The 20,131-nt window shown below is 41.7% G+C and overlaps 1 protein-coding gene across 5 annotated transcripts in view; it reads left to right on the top strand.

Annotated features, from left to right (window-relative positions):
• adam12a (ADAM metallopeptidase domain 12a) overlaps positions 1-20,131 on the top strand; it is a 345,430-nt gene that overhangs the window by 205,312 nt on the left and 119,987 nt on the right. For all 5 annotated transcript variants that reach the window (XM_087998950.1, XM_043712617.2, XM_087998953.1 and 2 more), the window contains one exon: positions 6,987-7,063. In XM_087998950.1, the coding sequence (XP_087855076.1) occupies positions 6,987-7,063 (77 nt within the window). The remainder of the gene's footprint in view (positions 1-6,986; positions 7,064-20,131) is intronic.

The following is a 20,131-nucleotide window of genomic DNA, read 5'->3' as shown; positions in this document are numbered from 1 at the left end:
TAGTTTGGTATTGCTATCTAGATTTCTTTTGTTACTACAACAATTCCATTGGGTATCATAATCTATATGTTTCAATACTATGATAACTGTTCCATTCTTTCAGCATGTATGTAATTATTGATATTGGTAAGTGCATTTTAGATTCAGTACATGACTTACAGGGATCATCCTATCCCCTTAAATTTGATATAGAAGTCAATCGGTTTTGTCAATTGATTAGTGTTAAGTAATAAACCAATCACCTACAGCTTCTCCATGGTATTCTAGTATTTAATATCATCTTCTCAACTAGAGCAAAGAGACAGATAAACCAGTTTACAGCTATATGGATAATCAGTTGTTGAAAAGTCCTACCAATGTTGTGTTTCCTCTTTCTGTAATGTTAAAAATTTATTCTTACATCTTCTTCTCACCACTTCTTTTGGGAAGTGGGTGTCACTAGTGATGAAGTTTTATGGTTACTATATATTAGTCTACATAATTTTTATCGCAAACAGTCGGGTTCTTAACTCATATTGGTATGATGGTATACCTATTTAGAATGTTAGGATATCACAGCCATGCATGCATAGTCAGTACTTACTAATGTTGTTCTATATTAGTCTACACATAACCAACTGATTATACTGACTCCTTTACACAGGCAGACTGACGACAGGCAAGTAAGATACCTTTATAGTGGATCATTACATATCATGGTGTGATGTAACTGCCTTAAGTATACAGGCCTGTCTGGTCTGGAATCTGTGTCATCATTCAACATCCCAACTTCTCCCATCAGAGAATGAATCACAAGTATAAGGATCGATATGTGTAATTGTTTTTGTATGTTCAGATAACATCTTGTGCAACATGAACAATCTCGACATAATGTAGTTATCATAACTTGATGGTATAACTTCACTCTGCAGTATGCCTTCTGTCTTTGCAGATGGATATGTAACATTTGTCATGTATGTATAGTTGCTGCAGCTAACTAGCTGTCATGACCAGTTTTTAGTCTACACTTTCTGAAACCTTCTACTGTCCACATACTGCCTATCATGCTGCCATTTTTAAATCCATTACTGGGAAGTGGGAATTACTGGTTGGGCCAACATTTATGACTTATCCATAGTTGCCCTTGAGAAGGTGGTGGTGAGCTTCCAAGTTAAACTGCTGCAGTCCATTTGTTGTAGGTAGAACCACAATGGCAGTAGGAAGGGAATTCCAGGATTTTCACCTAGCAACAATAAAGGATCAGTGATAGATTTCCAAATTTGGATGGTGAGTGGTTTGGAGTGGAACTTCCAGGTGTGTAGTGTTCCCATGTACTTGCTGCTCTTTGTTGTTATAGATGGTAGCGTTCATGGGTTTACGATGTAACTCTAAGGATCTTTGGTGAAATTCTGCAATGGATCTTGTAGATGGTAAACACTGCTGCTACTGAGCATCAGTGATGGAGGATGTGAATGTCTGTGGATGTGATGTTAATCAAGAGGGTTACATTACCTTGGATGGTATCAAGTTTCTTGAGTGTCATTGGAGCTGCAAGAAAGTATTTCATCACACTCCTAACTCATGCCTTGTGGATCGTAAGTAGATTTTAGTGAGTCAGGAAGTAAATTATTCATTGCAGGACTCATAGTCTCTGATCTGCTCTTGTCACAGAACTTATATGGCAAGTCTAGTTCAGTGTCTAGTCAATGATGGAGGGTTGGTTTAATGAATATTGATCTGCATATCCCAGACCACATTCAGTCGGTTCCTCTTGCAATAGATATTTGAAGTTTACTTGTAACAGTAACTACTTACAAAGCTACAATAACACAGATTTACACACATGATCTGGGTTGGGTGCTTACTGATATTACTGTACATAATACACACACATAACCGACTGATTCCTTCAGATAGAAAAAAAATGGCTGCTGGCAAGATGGCATAAAACACCAGAATGTTTTATATTGTGATGCCATGTGACTTTCTTAAAGATACAGGCCTGTCTGATCTGGAATCTATACCAGAATAAAACTGGAGGTAAGGTGAGTGTTTGTTATCCATTCCTATTTGTCCTTGAATTAGCAGTGAGCTAAGCCAATTCAGAGGGCAATTGAGAATCAACTACTTTGCAGTTATCTGGAGTCACATTTAAAACAGACTGAATAAGGACACCAGATTTCCTTCCCAAAAGAAGATTAGTGAAATTGTTTTTTTTGTTTGTTTTTTAACAAGTGGCAATGGTTTCATAGTCACCGTTGCAGAAATAATATTTTAAATCCAGATTTATTAATTGAATTTAAATCCCACCAACTACTGGTGGAGTTGTGAAATTTGACTCCATGTCCCCAGAGCATGAATGTGGGCCTTTGAATTACTAGCTTAATGTGATTATCACTGTGAACTCACCTCCGCTAATAGTGATGTCTTTATTTTGGAATAGATAATTTTGTTTGTCTGTGAGATATATTCAATATGAATATTAAATTATGTTAGTAATACTTATTATGACTATCAGAAAAATGAGCTGAAAATGTGTTGCTGGAAAAGCGCAGCAGGTCAGGCAGCATCCAAGGAGCAGGAGAATCGACATTTCGGGCATAAGCCCTTCTTCAGGAATGAGGAAAGTGTGCCCAGCAGGCTAAGATAAAAGGTAGGGAGGAGGGACTTGGGGGAGGGGCATTGGAAATGCGATAGGTGGAAGGAGGTCAAGGTGAGGGTGATAGGCCAGAGTGGGGTGGGGGCGGAGAGGTCAGGAAGAAGATTGCAGATTAGGAAGGCGGTGCTGAGTTCGAGGGATTTGACTGAGACAAGGTGGGGGGAGGGGAAATGAGGAAACTGGAGAAATCTGACTTCATCCCTTGTAGTTGGAGGGTTCCTAGGCGGAAGATGAGGCGCTCTTCCTCCAACCGTCATGTTGCTATGGTCTGGCGATGGAGGAGTCCAAGGACCTGCATGTCCTTGGTGGAGTGGGAGGAGGAGTTGAAGTGTTGAGCCACGGGTGGTTGGGTTGGTTGGTCCGGGTGTCCCAGAGGTGTTCTCTGAACCGTTCCGTAAGTAGGCGGCCTGTCTCCCCAATATAGAGGAGGCCACATCGGGTGCAGCGGATGCAATAGATGATGTGTGTGGAGGTGCAGGTGAATTTGTGGTGAATATGGAAGTATCCCTTGGGGCCTTGGAGGGAAGTAAGGGGGGAGGTGTGGGTGCAAGTTTTGCATTTCTTGCGGTTGTAGGGGAAGGTGCCGGGAGTGGAGATTGGGTTGGTGGGGGGTGTGGACCTGACGAGGGAGTCACGGAGGGAGTGGTCTTTTCGGAACACTGATAGGGGAGGGGAGGGAAATATATCCCTGGTGGTGGGGTCCAGGTGACTTCCAGGATATCGTAATATTCCTCGGAAGTGTGGAGCAGTGCTTGTACAGAGCAAATTATAACTCCTACAGATTATCTTTGATATCTTAATGAATTTAATGGAATCTTGCTTGTAATTTTGTATTGCTGTAGCAGTCACTATGAGGTTTGACAAATTAAAATGTTGGTTATGCACCACGATTCTTTTACCTGAAATATCTTTTTATGTTTAACTTCAATAGCCTACAATACGAGTTAAATGTATGTATTCAAGGAATAATTCAGTTGAATTTTCAACCTATTTACCATCAAGCTGGACTACATATAGTTCCACCAATAAAGCACTGAACACAGAGCATGGAAGTTACACTGAGGGCCAGCCCTTCTATTCTTGCTTCTGTCTCCTGGTCCCCCGTAAGATTTAAATTACCTGAGAGCTCGGATATCTCTCTGTCTTTTGAACAAGCAAACAAAACATCCAATATAAACAGAAGACTTCACCAATTATTATTGCTATAGCACACACATTGGTAAGGAAATATGAATGTGCAAACATTATAATAAGTGATATGTCTACAAATATTTACCAGTTTATAGATACTTATTTTCCTAATTTACATGTCCAGAGTTATCATTACACATCTCTGGAGCAGGTCAGACATGAATCCAAGCCACCTGGCTAAGAGGTAGAACACTGCCAATGTGTCACAAGAGCCCTAGTTTACTCATTTATACATTTATATTTTCTCTTAACTTTTCAATAAGCATAGTTTCTAAATCCGAATTATTATATTTTATCTGTATTCAATTAATATAATTGCATAAATTACATTCCAAATCATAAAACTATTATCATAATATTTCTTAAGTAAGAAAATAATGATGGTTAGCTTCTACTGAACTGGGCGAAAGAGCTGAATGGTTACGTTAATATAGAGAAAAGAGGTGGGATTGAAATCATTGACTCAGTAATTGTATTTGAGCCGATGTGTGCGTTTGCAGAAACATAAAGAGAGGTCAAACAGTCTTTCACTAATGTCTTTTGTGAGAGAGAGGACTCCTTAAGTGGACTATCATTTCAATAGATGAATTTCCTTATTGTACAAAGAGTTTTAACTTAGAATCAGTAACAGTCACCTAAGAAATTTGTCCTTCTTGGGTTATGTCTGCCAGAAGCTTTAGGATGAAGGAATTAAAGTAAAGTTTCCATAATCTTACTAGACCATAGGGCTGGTCTCTCAATAGACAGAGACAACTGGTTGTAGTTTAATCTGAGGTGAGACAAGAGGTTGAGAAGGTGAGTCCTTCATGATAACAGCAGCCAGTGCAGGAATTGAACCCACACTGTTGATGTCACTCTGCATTATCCAGCCAACTGAACTAACTGACCCCGATGAAGAAAATATTGACTTGCTGAACATAAAAGTAAATTCATGATGAGCTCAAATGAATCTTTGATCTTGTTTGTAACCCGTAACCTCTCCCTTCTAATGCTGCTGCCAGTTCTCGGGTTGTCTCCTTCTCCCCAGCTGAGACTGCCCCCAATTGTTTAGCTCCCTTCAGCGTGTGAAAAGTATGAGCTGCACTCTTTGGTCAGGACATTCTTCTCCCTAAAGGTGGGTGAGAAAGAGTAAATGACCATTGGGAGATATCTGCCTCATTCCGGCCATCACAACAATTACATTTAGGGTGGAAGGTCCATCGTCAAGCTTCCTAACTCACCTGCGATCTGCTTACCTGCCTTCCCAGAGAAAATTGGCTGTCTTTTAGATTAGATTAGATTAGATTAGATTACATTACAGTGTGGAAACAGGCCCTTCGGCCCAACAAGTCCACACCGACCCGCCGAAGCGCAACCCACCCATACCCCTACATTTACCCCTTACCTAACACTACGGGCAATTTAGCATGGCCAATTCACCTGACCTGCACATCTTTGGATGGAAACCTTGGGAGGAAACCGGAGCACCCGGAGGAAACCCACGCAGACACGGGAAGAACATGCAAACTCCACACAGTCAGTCGCCTGAGGCGGGAATTGAACCCGGGTCTCAGGCGCTGTGAGGCAGCAGTGCTAACCACTGTGCCACCGTGCCGCCCAATCGTCCTGACTGGGAAAATGGGACCACTTATCTGCTGTGTTTGAGTAGAGCTCTCAATTTGCCCCCAACCTGGGGAGTAATCAGGGGAACGGATGGGTAGCAGGAGATTGGCCTTTGTGAACTATCCACTTCCACTTGTCTCTATTCCCCAACTCCACCCCCCCAACCCCCCCAATCCTGTTCACCCCATGACCCTACCCTGTGATTTCCCCTGCACACACTCCCCCAGTAAAAAACAAAAATCTTTCACTGGTTGGACCTCTGTACAGCTGGCAGTCTGGACCTTCCCTCGGTCACTGGGAGAAAGAAATGCTTGAGTAACATTAATAAGATCAAGGATTCATTTCAGCTCAAATTTGTTCTTGTGTTCAGTGAGTCTACGTATCCTTCAGCCCAACACTTCTGGCAGAGGTAACTCAGCAAAGGTGTTGCCCTAATGCAACAGCAGCATGGGATATCTTTACTGTAGCACTGGTTTGATAAGACACCCTTCCACTCACCACAAATATCAATCCTTTTAATGATCATCCCTGATAATCAGGGGATCCCCCACATTCCATACCACCTCCATGAAAAATCACACCTACTTAGAGAAGGGGGCTGACATCTATGAAAATTATCATGAGTGTTTAGCTGTTCACCCTAGCGATAGAGTTGGCAAGGATAGGAGTACTGTAAACAGGCAAGCTACATGTGCCACTGGCCTACACCTGTAAAAGAGCCAGGAAATGGGAATAAGAGTCGAAACCCTGCAAATCCTGTCAACCATTTCTAAAGAATTCTCAAGTCGATTTGGCTCAACAGAAATCCAGACCGATATCTCTCACCTTCCCTTTAGTTGTACATATGTATCAGGTCTGTACTTTTGTCTAAATGGGAAATCTTTTACAGACCGCTTATAATTGTGTTGGATGGAAACATTATAATGTCTGATTGTTGCCAGAGTGTTGAGTAGAATCAATGAAAGGTTACATTTCAATGATCAGTTTTCAGCAGGTTTTCAAGAGTGTTCCTTGTAAGGAAAAGGGAAATTCCTGTTTAATTTAACTTGTTGCAAATTAACTCCTGGCAAACAAGCTGCTTCCAACATGTGGTATTTCTGTTCTGGATGGCACAGGATTCATTTTTCTCTTTAACAAATTAGTGCATGGAAGATGTCAGTTAATTTTTATTAAAATGCTTTAGTGATTAAAATAAATTACTGTTCCTACAGCCCTGTGAAAGCTGGTCTAACAGAGGCCCAACAATCAAACTTATGACTTTAAAACTAACAACAAATACAGAACACTTCTTCTTTACTGAAGATCTTAGATTCTTTTGGGGAATATATTTTGTCCAGTGAGTTAAGATAAACATTGAAGAATGTATTTAAAATTGTTATAACCAAAGGATCCTATTTAGTCAAGCAGCAACTCATTCATATAGAAATTCTTCTGTACCAATATTTTCACGTTTTTAATTTAATCATCATTCAATGAATATTATTGTATATTGTAAAAAATTGAAAATTTGCAAGAGAAGAAATATAGTTCATGCTTTACAATATTTTCTTTTAAGGGTCGCTGCTACTACCACGGTCACGTGCAAGGATATTCTCAATCTATTGTCAGCCTCAGCACTTGTTCTGGTCTCAGGTATGAATCAAACCCTTTTCATTTGCAATGCCTATACAGAAATAGGATCATTCTGTTCTGGGTGAATGTGCCAAATTGATCATTATTCACGTTGATTTGCTCCATTTTCTGAAATAAAAATCTGTACCCCAAAGCTTACTTCACAGATAGACGGAGAACAAAAGAGCAGGAAATTGACCGACTCCAAGATATTTTAAGGCGCTGAACTCCTGATTTTCATTCCCTCTGAACAGCGCTGCCTGATTATCATGTTATGGCTCACCAAAATCATGCAGATGAAAATTGGAATTTATTGAACTGGGAATTAATGAGGCCATTCATCCCAACATTTAAGGTTTTGTCTTTAAAAAGCTTGTTTCTTATTATGCCTTTTATTTCATATGGTTTTATCTTTCACTGAGAATATCAATCCGATTTCAGAATGTGATTAGTTTTTGAAGTTACAACTAGTTGAAAAGGACCTGAAGTTTTTTATATATAAAATGCCCTTAAATGTGACAACGTTGTACTTCTTATAACCGGAGCTGCCAAGCCAGGTTCTTTAATACAATTGCTCTGAAGGAAACCTGCAATTCATGTACATAGTAATAGAACTTTTATTTGGTGCCTGTGTTACAAGCTTTATGTTTTTGATCCGTGCACCTGAAGTAAGATTTAGAGCCATTGAGTTGGTCTCTGGGCACCAGTCTCTGGGTGGAGTCCCTCTACCATTTCTGACAGCAGGGGAAAAAGGACAGGTAAGAATCACAAAGGAGGAAGACCTAAACTCAGACTCACTGTCCAGTTTGATGGTCCCAAGGTCTTAACCCAATATGAGAGAGATTTATCAGGGACCCCAGTGCTGCTCAGGCCTGGGCCCCTGGCCCTGTTATCACCTGGTCCTGACCAAAGAACATTAGCTCCCACTCCTGGTCTGAGCACAGTGACCCCTACCCCCAACCAGAGAACAGTGTCTCCTGCCCCAACACAAGCACACTGGCCCTCACCCCTGCCTCAAACACAGTGTGCCCCATTCCCTGACCCAAGCACAATGGACCAACACCTTGACTTGAGCACAGCGCACCCACTGGCCAAACCTAACACAATGGCTCCGCACTCTGACCCCTAGCACACAGTCTCCCTCTCTAGTTGATAACTCAGCTATTGGGCCCTGACACGTTCCCCTCATCTGTGCCTTCACCCACAATGTGAGAGTCAGGAATTTTTGACATATATGTACTCATTTGTCAGGTGAATAATGTTCATTTAAGCACCATGTCCTTGAGAATTTCAAATCCCTATTTTTAAACGTGAAACAAGCTGAAGCCGTCAGTGAGAGCTTAGAAAATCTTCTGATTATGCATTTTCAATTAGGCTCTTTGTTAATAATTTCCCAAGGAATTAATGATGAGTATTTTGCATTAGTGTTTACTGTGGAGAAGGAAATGGAAGATATGGCATGTGGGGAAATGGATGGTGACATCTTGAAAAATGTTACAGAGGAGAAAGTGCTGGATGTCTTGAAAAGCATAAAAGTTGATAAATCCCCAGGATTTGGGGCGGCACGGTGGCACAGTGGTTAGCACTGTTGCCTCATAGCGCCAGAGACCCGGGTTCAATTCACGTCTCAGGCGACTGACTGTGTGAAGTTTGCAATTTCTCCCCGTGTCTGCGTGGGTTTCCTCCGGATGCTCCGGTTTCCTCCCACAGTCCAAAAATGTACAGGTCAGGTGAATTGGCCATGCTAAATTGCCCGTAGTTTTAGGTGCAGGGGTAAATGTAGGGGAATGGGTCTGGGTGGGTTGCGCTTCGGAGGGTCGGTGTAGACTTGTTGGGCCGAAGGGCCTGTTTCCACACTGTAAGTAATCTAATCTGATCAGGTGTACCTGAGAACTCTGTGGGAAGCTAGAGAAGTGATTGCTGGGCCCTTTGCTGAGATATTTGTATCATTGACAGTCACAGATGAGGTGGCACAAGACTGGAGGTTGGCTAATGTGGTGCCACTATTTAAGAAAGGTGGTAAGGAAAAGCCAGTGAACTACAGACCAGTGAGCCTGATATCGGTTGTGGAAAAGTTGTTGGAGGGAATCCTGAGAGACAGGATTTACATGTATTTGGAAATGCAAGGACTGATTAGAGATAGTGAGCATGGCTTTGTCCATGGGAAATCATGTCTCACGAACTTGATTGAGTTTTTGAAGAAGTAACAAAGAGGATTGATGAGGACAGATCGGTGTATGTGATCTATATGGACTTCAGTAAGACGTTTGACAAGGTTCCTCATGGGAGACTGATTAGCAATGTTATATTTCACTGAATACAAGGAGAACCAGCCACTTGGATACAAAACTGACTCAAAGGTAGAAGACAAAGGGTGATGGTGGAGGGTTGCTTTTCTGACTGGATGTCTGTGATCAGTGGCGTGCTGCAAGGATCGGTGTGGGGCAACTGCTCTTCATCATTTATATAAATATATTGGATGTGAACATAGGAGGTATAGTTAGTAAGTTTGCAGATGACACCAAAATTGAAGGTGTAGTGAACAGTGAAGAAGATTATCTCAGAGTACAACGGGATTTTGATCAGATGGGCCAATGGGCTGAGGAGTGGCAGATGGAGTTTAATTTAGATAAATGTGAGGTTCTGCATTTTGGAAATGCAAATCTTAGCAGGACTTATACAGTTAATGGTAAGGTCCTGGGACGTGTTGCTGAACAAAGAGACTTTGGTTCATAGCTCCTTGAAAGTAGAGTTGCAGGTAGATAGGATAGTGAAGAAAACGTTTGGTATGCTTTTCTTTATTTGTCAGAGTATTGAGTACAGGAGTTGGGAGGTCATGTTGCAGCTGTACAGAACATTGGTAAGGCCACGTTTGGAATATTGCATGCAATTCTGGTCTCCTTCCTATTGGAAGGATGTTGTGAAACTTGGAAGGGTTCAGAAAAGATTGACAAGGATGTTGCCAGATTTGGAGGATTTGAGCTATAGGGAGAGAGTGAATAGACTGGGGCTGCTTTCCCTGGACCATCGGAGGCTGATAGGTGACCTTATAGAGGTTTATAAAATCATGAGGGGTGTGGATAGGATAAGCATAAAAGGTCTTTTCCCTGGGGTGGGGGAGTCAAGAACTAGAGGGCATAGGTTTAGGGTGAGAGGGGAAAGATATAAAAGGGTTCTAAGGGGCAAATTTTTCACGCAGAGGGTGGTGCATGTATGGAATGAGCTGCCAGAGGAAGTGGGGAAGGATGGTACAATTATAGCATTTAAAAGGTATCTGGATGGCTATATTAATAGAAAGGGATTAGAGAGATATGGGCCAAGTGCTGGCAAATGGGACTAGATTAGGTTGGAATACCTGGTTAGTATGGACGAGTTGGACCAAAGGGTCTATTTCCATGCTGTACATCTCTATTACAGAATGACTCTATGTTTGACTCATTTTCAAAAGCACGTTATTTTAGTAGGAAGTTCTGAGTTCACAGTTTGATTGCTGGCTTAAATTGAGGGATAAGATGTCTTTAATTTGAGCTCTGAATAGAAGTGTGTAAGTAGGTTTGTCGTAGTTGGGGTATGTTTTTGCAAGAAACAAACTACTTGAGGAATTTAAAGTTTTGAATGCGTTTGTGAATGAGACATTTTTCTTGTTATCAAGTGTGTACGAATATGAGGTGAATTAGATTGTTTGAATCTAGGAAGTTGAAAAATGTGCACTAGAAAAGGCACAGCAGGTCAGCCTGCATCTGAGGAGCAAGAGAGTTGATGCATCTGCCTGAAACATTGACTGTCCTGCTCCTTCGATGCTGTCTGAACTGCTGTGCCTTTTCTAGCACCACACTTTTCATCTCTGACTCTCCAGCATCTGCAGTCCTCACTTTCTCCTGAATATAGGAGATGGATTGGGAGTATGAGGGAGCAGGGTTCGGTTAGGAGACATAAATTGACACGAAAGTGGCATATTTGGATGGGAAAGGGTTATGAGTTGGAATGGAGGTGGAAGGGGATTTGAGTGGGTAGATGGCATGACTCAGCATGGAGGTGGCATGTTGATTGTGACAGCCCATTAGGGTCTTAGAATATGAGCTAGAGAGCCTAATGGCTTCCAATAACTGGACATAGGCTTAGAGAAAGAGGATAGCCCTTCTAACCAATCCACCTCAACACTCACCCATCCCCAAGACAATCTAGAATCTTACTTTAGGGTTGACGGGCCAGATTTATTCTTGTCCCTGTACCTCCCCGGAGGGAACATTGGGCCTAATGGGGCTCTTTAAAACCAAAGCGAGTGTGCCAACTTGGAACATTTCCCAAGTTGAGAGTGAAAATCTGTCCATAAGTCTTTTATATCTTTTATAGCTCTCACAATAAAATGCAGTCTAAAATTTGCTGACGTTGTAACAAACGGAAACAATTGTGCACAGTTCAGAAGCAGTCTATGCTGCTTTTGCTTTGTTGACTAATGCATGTCACTGAAACATAACTAACATTAGATACAAGAAACATCTGCAAACGATCTATTGCATGACGAAAGCTTGTTTTACATTACCAACCTGCTAAAGATTGAATCGTGTTTTATAGTTTCCCAAAGTAATCTGTTTTCCATCATATTTGTTTCTGACATTCTAAAAGGAAACTAAAAGTTGAGTAGTCCAACATGTAGAAGTTGGATCCCAATGTTAGAACAAAATAATTAGAAACGTTTTAGGACAAAGCACAACAGTGAGAATAGTGTGCTTCCCTGGGTTTTCTTATGCACTTGTATTTATGCTTCCAGCAATATACTGCATCCACCTGCAGCGAGGTCACAGTTATGATCTGAATAGCCAGTAGAGTGTATTTCAGTACATATATTTCCCTCTGTAGCAAGGTTGTTTAAAACAGGAAATTGAGTTTAGGCATGTTGCATCTCTCTTACAGTGACAAGAACTAGAAGTGATTGTTCAGATTTTCTGCACGAGCATGGTACTTGGGAATGTGAGTTTGCCTCATGTTGGATTTATACAGAATTGGCTGACAACTCCAAGCTATGTCTGGTAACTTAGGGAAAGGGGCTTTCAACTTAACTCTGCGGTTATTCAGCCAATTGTGATAAATATTGCATTCTAATAATGAATGCATGCCTTACTTAACTAAGATTATTGTCAGGATGCACAAAATGGGCTGAATTTTCCCAACCCCTGAACAACGAGTCATTCGGGAAAATATGACAAGATCAGAAAAATGAGATTCTCAATGGGGAAAAGAAATCCCATTTTTCATCCAAGTTTTGAACAGTGAGATGAGAATTTTGCTAGTCAGAGTGGCAATAGATCGATTTGCATGCTTTAACATCTCATCATTACCTACTCACTCCTCATTTATATCCAGTTTGTTATCCTCCCACATGGTGGAGAGAAACTAGATAGTGACAGTTCCTGACATGAAACTCGTTGCAGGTACCTGCCAGTTCCTGCAGTCAGTCCTACAGGTCCAGGGCAGTTAGTGTGGCTACTCATGGTAACTCAGTCAGGGGGCTGCACAGTGATCAGCCAAGGGTCTGGTAACTCATTTGTCAGGGTTGTATTTCCAAGTGGGTGAAGGATCATGGTGCCACAGTCAGTCTTGAGCTCTGATTGGTCAAAACCAAAGCAGATTATCAGGAGCCACAGCTGTACCAAGAAGTTGAAGAAGTCAATTTTGAGGATGCAGAGGGATGCAGAGGGAAAATGAATTGTGACAGGTGTAACTCAACACATAAGGATGGGAAACAATGGTGCTTTGGAGAATACGGGGAACTGTGCAAAGGGAATTTCATCAATGGTCACAAGGATACTAGCTGTAATGGGTGCAGAGTAACATTGCTGAGCTGTTGGCCCAGGGCTCAAGGGCAATGTTGGGCAATGATGGCTTAAGTAAAAGACTTGGGTGTGAATGTCTGGGAACATATAGCACATGGCATTGATAAGAGTGCAAGGAAAAAAGAATATATAAATTTGGGACGAGCCCTTTGGTTAGCAGGCTAAGCCTGTAACTCACTCTGCCAAGCATAGACCTGTGTTACCTTCCATCGTCATCTGAATCCCAAAGGTTCAGTGGAAATAAAAATGGATGACACCACATTTGGAGTGGATGGAGCAACTGGTTTCATCTGTCTGAGCACATGGGCTCTACTTGTGAATTGTACAAGACCCTTCATGGGGCAAGATCATTCATACAGCACTTCCACAGCACAGGTTAAAACCTTCTGACATCACCAAACCCTGCAGTGTGTGGAATATAAATCCGGATCTCAAGCAATTATGACCTGTCCACGGTCATTGTAGATTGAAAGTAGTCATCTCTATGATGCACAAATAATCACTGGTGACCTTTAAAATGTCACCTGCTGGCCATATTCCACAGAAACAATCCACGGGCTGCAGAAGGACACAGAGCTGCTTTACTGTTACCTTGAACTGCAAGTATTCACTAAATTACTTTTATATCCAATGCTGCATTTCTTGGGTGATTTTGAGGGTGGGGGTCAGGTTTTCATAAATCTACTACACTTAAAGCTCATATTGGGTTTGTTACTGTGGATGATGTTACATATATCAGAATAATGTCCACTATGTTAAATTCCATGTAGGGGTATTCTATTTCCCTCTGACAGATTGCTCCAGGTTCCATTGTATGGAAGACTGCGTAAACTGTCACCTGTGTGATGTGAATGCTGATGGCTCACATTACTAAGAAGCTGTTCTGTTTCTGATATTCCCCACATCGGCTCATTGGAGCCGTGACCGATGGATCCAGCCACAGTACACATTATTATAACTGAGGCCGCGATGCAACAAAGACACTGAGAAATCGAGAAGCAAAAGATGAGCCAGTAAGCTCAGGACCAGGAGCAACCTCCAGTGGTCTACATAAGGAAATTGCAGCTGATAGTCCCCTCTCATTAAAGAGAAGATAACAGGAGGACAAAGTGTATTGTCCTCTATATCGTTTCGCCCAGATGAGGAAGATGCAGTTTTACCACAGACTGAGGGTATCCTGGGGCACCATCAGAACTGTGGCATTTGTTGGAGTGAGCCTCGCTGAATGGTGGGTGGCCATTCTAACGCAGTGGCCATCAAGGCAATTGGTTCCTTTCTGAGGTCTCTCCGTGCTCAATCCACAAAAGTTTCAAGGCCATAATGGGAGTAATTTGTGCCAGATCACACTGCTCCATCTTGTTTCCCCAGAATGAGATCAGTGCTGTGGGCCAGGAAGTAGGCTTTGCCAACATATCTGGCTTCTCACATGGACCAGGCCGCTATATGTATGCACGTTGCCGTGAGAGCACCATCTCAAAGTATGGCAGACATGGTCAATAGAAAGAAATTCTATTCCACCAATATACAAGCCATCTGTGATCATTGGTACCACATCCTAGAAGTCTGCACCAGGTACTCCAGAATGTAACATAATTTTTGAAAACTCTCAGGTTCCTGCTTCATTTCAAGGGCTGGCTGCCTTACACGGATAGTTAATAAGAAGCAAAAGCTACTATCTCTGAACATGGATGATGACTCCATTACTGACCCCCTCACTGAGACAAAGTATTGACAAGATGCAGCCCATTCTTTAGCAGGGCCATCCTGGAGCAAATGATAGGCCTTCTGAAGATGAAGTTCTAATGGTTTACTTTGTCTGGGGTTTGGGGTACTTTGAAGTACAGATGTGTCACATAATCCCAGCATCCTATTGGAGGAAGCAGAGAGGATGTGATGATGCTGAAAAGCTGGTAGAGTGGCAGTCATCTTCCAAGGAGGAAGATGGAGATGTTGAGCAGGAGAAACATTGCCTTCTGCATGGTAGAGCAGTGCAGAGTCAGGCACAACAAGGCAGACTGGACTTGATTGACGTCCCCTAGGAGAAAATGAGGACTGCAGATGATGGAGATCAGAGATTAGATTAGATTACATTACAGTGTGGAAACAGGCCCTTCGGCCCAACAAGTCCACACCGACCCGCCGAAGCGCAACCCACACCAGACCCCTACGTTTACCCCTTATCTAACACTATGGGCAATTTAGCATGGCCAATTCACCTGAGCTGCACATCTTTGGACTGTGGGAGGAAACCGGAGCACCCGGAGGAAACCCACGCAGACACGGGGAGAACGTGCAAACTCCACACAGTCAGTCGCCTGAGGCGGGAATTGAACCCGGGTCTCTGGTGCTGTGAGACAGCAGTGCTAACCACTGTGCCACCGTGCCGCCCACAAGTCAGGAGTGTGGTGCTTGAAAAGCACAATAGGTCAGGCAGCATCCGAGGAGCAGGAGAATCGATGTTTCGTGAATAAGCCCTTCATCAGGAATGAAAGGCTTATGCCCAAAACGTTGAATCTCTTGCTCCCCGGATGTTGCCTGACCTGCTCTGCTTTTCCAACACCACACTCTCGACCTTTATTGGCGTCCCCTTCCAGTTGATGTTAGTCATCATTCATTGATTGTAAATTTTGTTGTTGCTTGAAAGGCAAGCAACTTCTGAATATTCCCAGGCAAATGCAGATTGTTTTGCTTGTTTTTTTTTTCTTGGCTTTTCATGTTATTCAGTAAATTGTTGTATCAGCAACTATTTGAAGGCCTTCCAACATGTGATGCTCTTACAGTCAACAATGACAAGGTGTTATGCCACACTGGATGCTAAGGGAAAAAAAATGTATACTCTTTGATGAAAGGCTCATGAAACTCTTTACTGAAGAACAACTTCTGTGAAAACAAATAGTTCTTCAGTCTTCATAATTTCAGACAGAAATAGAGCAAATATTTCAGGTCAGAACTGACAAATGATCATCAACCTGAAATATTGAGCTGAATTCTGTCATGAGTTTAGATGTCCAGCTGTTGTGTGTGAATGTGGGATCCAATTCCCATTATCACAAGGTGTCAGAATCAAAGCAGCATTTTACCAGAGGCATCTGATTAAGAGACCACCATTTGTTTGAAGATGGCAGCCCACCTTTTAGAGCCACTGGTGCAATCAGAGAGCTGACAGCTTAACTGTCTCAGTAGACCCACCATTTTAAGGACAAAATATAGGGGACCATGATGCCACAGTGCCTGAGTCGAGATGGTAACTTTGTTTAATTTTGATGTCAGGATGAGACAGTTAAGCAGACAAGATGCAAGGAAATGGAAAACTTTGAAGATTTTCAAAAAACATATTGCAAAAAATATTTTTTCTCATTGCTATGTGTAGCTAAGTATTATAGTGAGAAAGAACATGTTTGCAATAGCGTAACTTTTGTTTTCCACTGCTTGAGTGGTGATCCTTCTAAATAGATTGTCCATCTGTTGTAAATCCATAAGATGACTATCCCATTGTTTTAAATAAAAGGGGGCTCAGGAGATACATAAGATGCTTGGAAATTTGCTCTGTCGTATCTCTACCTAAACAATGAATAAGAAAATTTACTTCCAATATCTTTTTGATTGGTGAGTGGAACAACTCTTCACCCATAATGACTAAAACCTAGCACATTGAGTTAAGCCAATCATTTTCCCTAATAATTTGAGAAGAAAAGAAAGTAGTTATCTAATTGCACTTTGTAATTTCAAGTGTGTTATGATGTGGTTGAGGGAACTGACTTTGAACAGTAAATGAGTTTAACAGATTGAGGGAGATGAGTTAACGTTGATGGGGGCAGAGTCATTTTTTTCTGTATTCCTTGACGTTCTGTTCTGCTTCTGCTGCAAGGCAACCTCTTGACAATGTCATCAGCATTCATTATTTTTAAAAAACTCAAAATGCGCAGATTGTTTGCAAATTTGAAACCTCGGCTTCAGTCAAACATAGTGCCCAAAGTCTAATCAATATTCAAAACAAAGCAAGGCAATATAAGCACCTAGGTATGTAGAGCAAAAACAGGGAATGCACAGCAGATCAATCATCAGTAGTGGAGAGAAGACAGCTAATGTTTCAAACTCGTATCCGTCTTCAGGGCTTAAAAATTAGAGAGAAACATGTTAAATGCAATAGAAAACAAAAAGGAAAAGACAGACAAAGATAGAGAAACCATCTCAGTAAGTGCATCTTTGGTTTCAGTGTAAAACCTCACAGATTTTTCTCCTGTGTTTTCAACCTTTCCCAAAGTCTTAGCTCTTCAAACCTTATTGCTTCAATAATTAATTTAAAATTTATTAACATTCCTTAAATTATTTGTTAAATTTAAAATTCATTCAATTGATATTTCCTTTCTGTGCTTGCTTGTTCTTTTCCTTTCTTTCCTGCTTTCCATATTTCATTATTATCTCTTAGTTCATCTCTTAGTTTTCAGGAAGAAACAACCCCCAGCTCTTGATTGTTCAATCCACAGATTCTGGTGTGAATCATCTGTTTTTCCCTGTTCCCATCTGGGTTACTGAACAGATTTTTTTTGTTATAAAGGGGAGGGGAGAGAAACAATAAGATTAGTATTGTTTGAATATGCACTCGTCATCCACGATCGAATGGCAGAGCAGACTCAATGGTACGAATGGCCAATTTGTAATCCTTTATCTCATTTTACCCAATTTCAGAGTGATGTGGAGTAATAATGAAAGATCTAGAGCACACCCATACAATACTTCCAGCTGTGCCATCATGACATGTTTGCAGAAAAGAAAGTACCTGTAGGTACCTAAAGGGCTAAGTGATCCCACAACCTAAAATTAAGATCTGTGTCCTGTATTCCTGACCATATACAGTCATAAATAGTGGTGGATAAGTATATAAGAAACAGGAAGTGGAGACTACAATGATGGGGAAGACCACTGAATTGGTGCAAAAGATAGACTGAAGCATTTGCATTCATCTTCAGCCAGAAATTCAGACCAGATGTTCCAACCTTGCCTTCTCCTGATGCTCCCAGTATCACAGATACCAGTTTTCAATCAATTTTATTGAATCCACATGACATCAAGAATACAGGACTCTCCAAATGTTATGGACCTTATTACATTCCAGTTCTGGAGCACAAGATTTCATTATTACTGCATTCCAATAATAGTAATGAAATGCTGTACTCCCAAACTAGTCATGTCCTTATAGGCAAGCTGTTTCAGTACAGGTGATACACAGGCATCTAGCCAACAATAATCCAAGTAATTCCTGTACTCAAAAACAGGAAAAATTCAACTCAGTCAATTACCACCTCACCTGTCTACTCTTCATCATCAGCAAAGTGATGGAAGGTGTCATCAACAGTTCTCTCAAGCAAAATTTACTTCCCAATATCCTGTTCATTGACACTCAATTTGGGTTCTGCCAGGGTCATTCAGCTCCTGATCTCATTACAGCCATTGCCCAAAAATGGGCTTGGGTTGAACCCCAAAAATGAGGTGAGTGACTGCTTTGACATGAAGGCAGCAGTTGACCAAGTATAAAATCAAGGAGTGCAGCAAAACAGGGATCAATGTGAGTCAAGGGAAAAAACCTTCTATTGTTTGAAGTCATACTCAGCTCAAAGGAGGATAGTTCTGGTTGTTGGTAGTCACTTCAGCTCGAGGAGTTCCTTAAGTCTCTCCTAGGGTCAGCATCATCAGCTTCTTCATCACAAGGCCAGAGGTGAGTATGTTCGCTCATGATTGTACAGTGTTCAGCATAATTCACGATTCTTCAGATACTGAAGCCATCTGTGTTCATTAGCCACAAATCATGGGTCCCAGTCAGATTTGGGCTGATAACTGGCAAGTAGCATTCATACCATACAAGTGCCAGGCAATGGCCATCTCCAAAAACAGAGAATCTAACCATCGCACCTTGATATTCAATGGCACAACCATCACTAAATCCCTTATAATAGGGTTACCATGCACCAAAAACTGAACTGGACCAGCCATATAAATATCACAGCTACAAGATTAGGCCAGAGGTTGGGAATTCTGTGGCCAGTAACTCACCATCTATATTTCTGATGCCTGTCCACCATCTACAAGGTCCAGGTCAAGATTGTTAAGGAAAACATTGCATTTGTCGGGATGATTCTAGCACCAACAACATTCAAGAAGTTAAATACAATCCAGGACCAAGCAATCCATTTGATTGACACCTGTCTATCACTGCCTTCACCACCAACAAACAGTGGCAGCACTCTGTATTATCTACAAGATGCACCGCAGTAGCTCACCAAGCTTCCTATGATACCACCTCCCAAATCTGCAACTTTTACGACTTAAAAGGACATGGGCAGCAGATGCATGGGAACACCCCAAACTGCAAGTTACTCTCCAAGCCACACACCATCCTGGGTCAAAACTATACCGCTGTTCCTTCACTGTCATTAGGGCAATATCCTACAACTCCCTACGAACACGACTGTGGCTATCCCCACACTCCAAGAACTGCAATGGTTCAAGAAGGCACAACACCACTTATTGTAGGGCAGTTAAGGATTGCCAGCAATGCCCACACCCAATCACTGAATTAAACAAATGCATTTATGCATTTTCAACACATAAGCAACTCTGCACTTTACTTTCAAAAGGTGCCTTACCACTCCCAGAGCTGTCCTGGGCTTATCTCTCTATCAGTGTACACAGCTCTCCAAAATAATGATGCACTGAGAACAGACCTACTTGTTACCTGTTCTAATCTGCATATTCTGGGTCCCACACTCCAGGGAGTCCAAAACCCGATCTCACTGTAGGCAGTTGATCATTTATATCGCTAACTGCTTCGGTACCAGGTATGTGTAACTATGGACTGCCCTGAGTCCCATTCTGGCAAAAATGAGATGCTGGATCTTGGGGGGGGGGGGGGGGGGGGGTGAGACTAGGAATTCATGGCTTCATCCAGAATTTTCATCATAGTGGAGATGCTTTCGGTCATTATGAGAATCTGAGTCATTGCATCACACAGACTGGGAAGCTATTTCCACTATTTGTTCAAAAAAGCAGGACAGTGATGAAGTCCATAAAAGCATGAGACGTAGGAGCAGAATTAGGCCATTTGGCCTTTCAAGTTTGCTTCTCTATTTTATCATGACTGATGTTTCTCAACCCCATTTTCCGACATTTCACATGTAACCTTTGATCCATTTACTAATCAGAACCTATCCATCTCTGTCTTAAATACACTCAATGACTTGGCCCCCTCAGCCTTCTG

This window comes from Chiloscyllium plagiosum, unplaced genomic scaffold (assembly GCF_037043375.1).
Source record: "Chiloscyllium plagiosum isolate Xiang-an unplaced genomic scaffold, Cpla_swu_hap1 HiC_scaffold_22, whole genome shotgun sequence".
Classification (NCBI taxonomy): domain Eukaryota; kingdom Metazoa; phylum Chordata; class Chondrichthyes; order Orectolobiformes; family Hemiscylliidae; genus Chiloscyllium; species Chiloscyllium plagiosum.
Note: the sequence above shows the minus strand (reverse complement) of the source record. Positions and strands in the feature narration are given on the sequence as shown.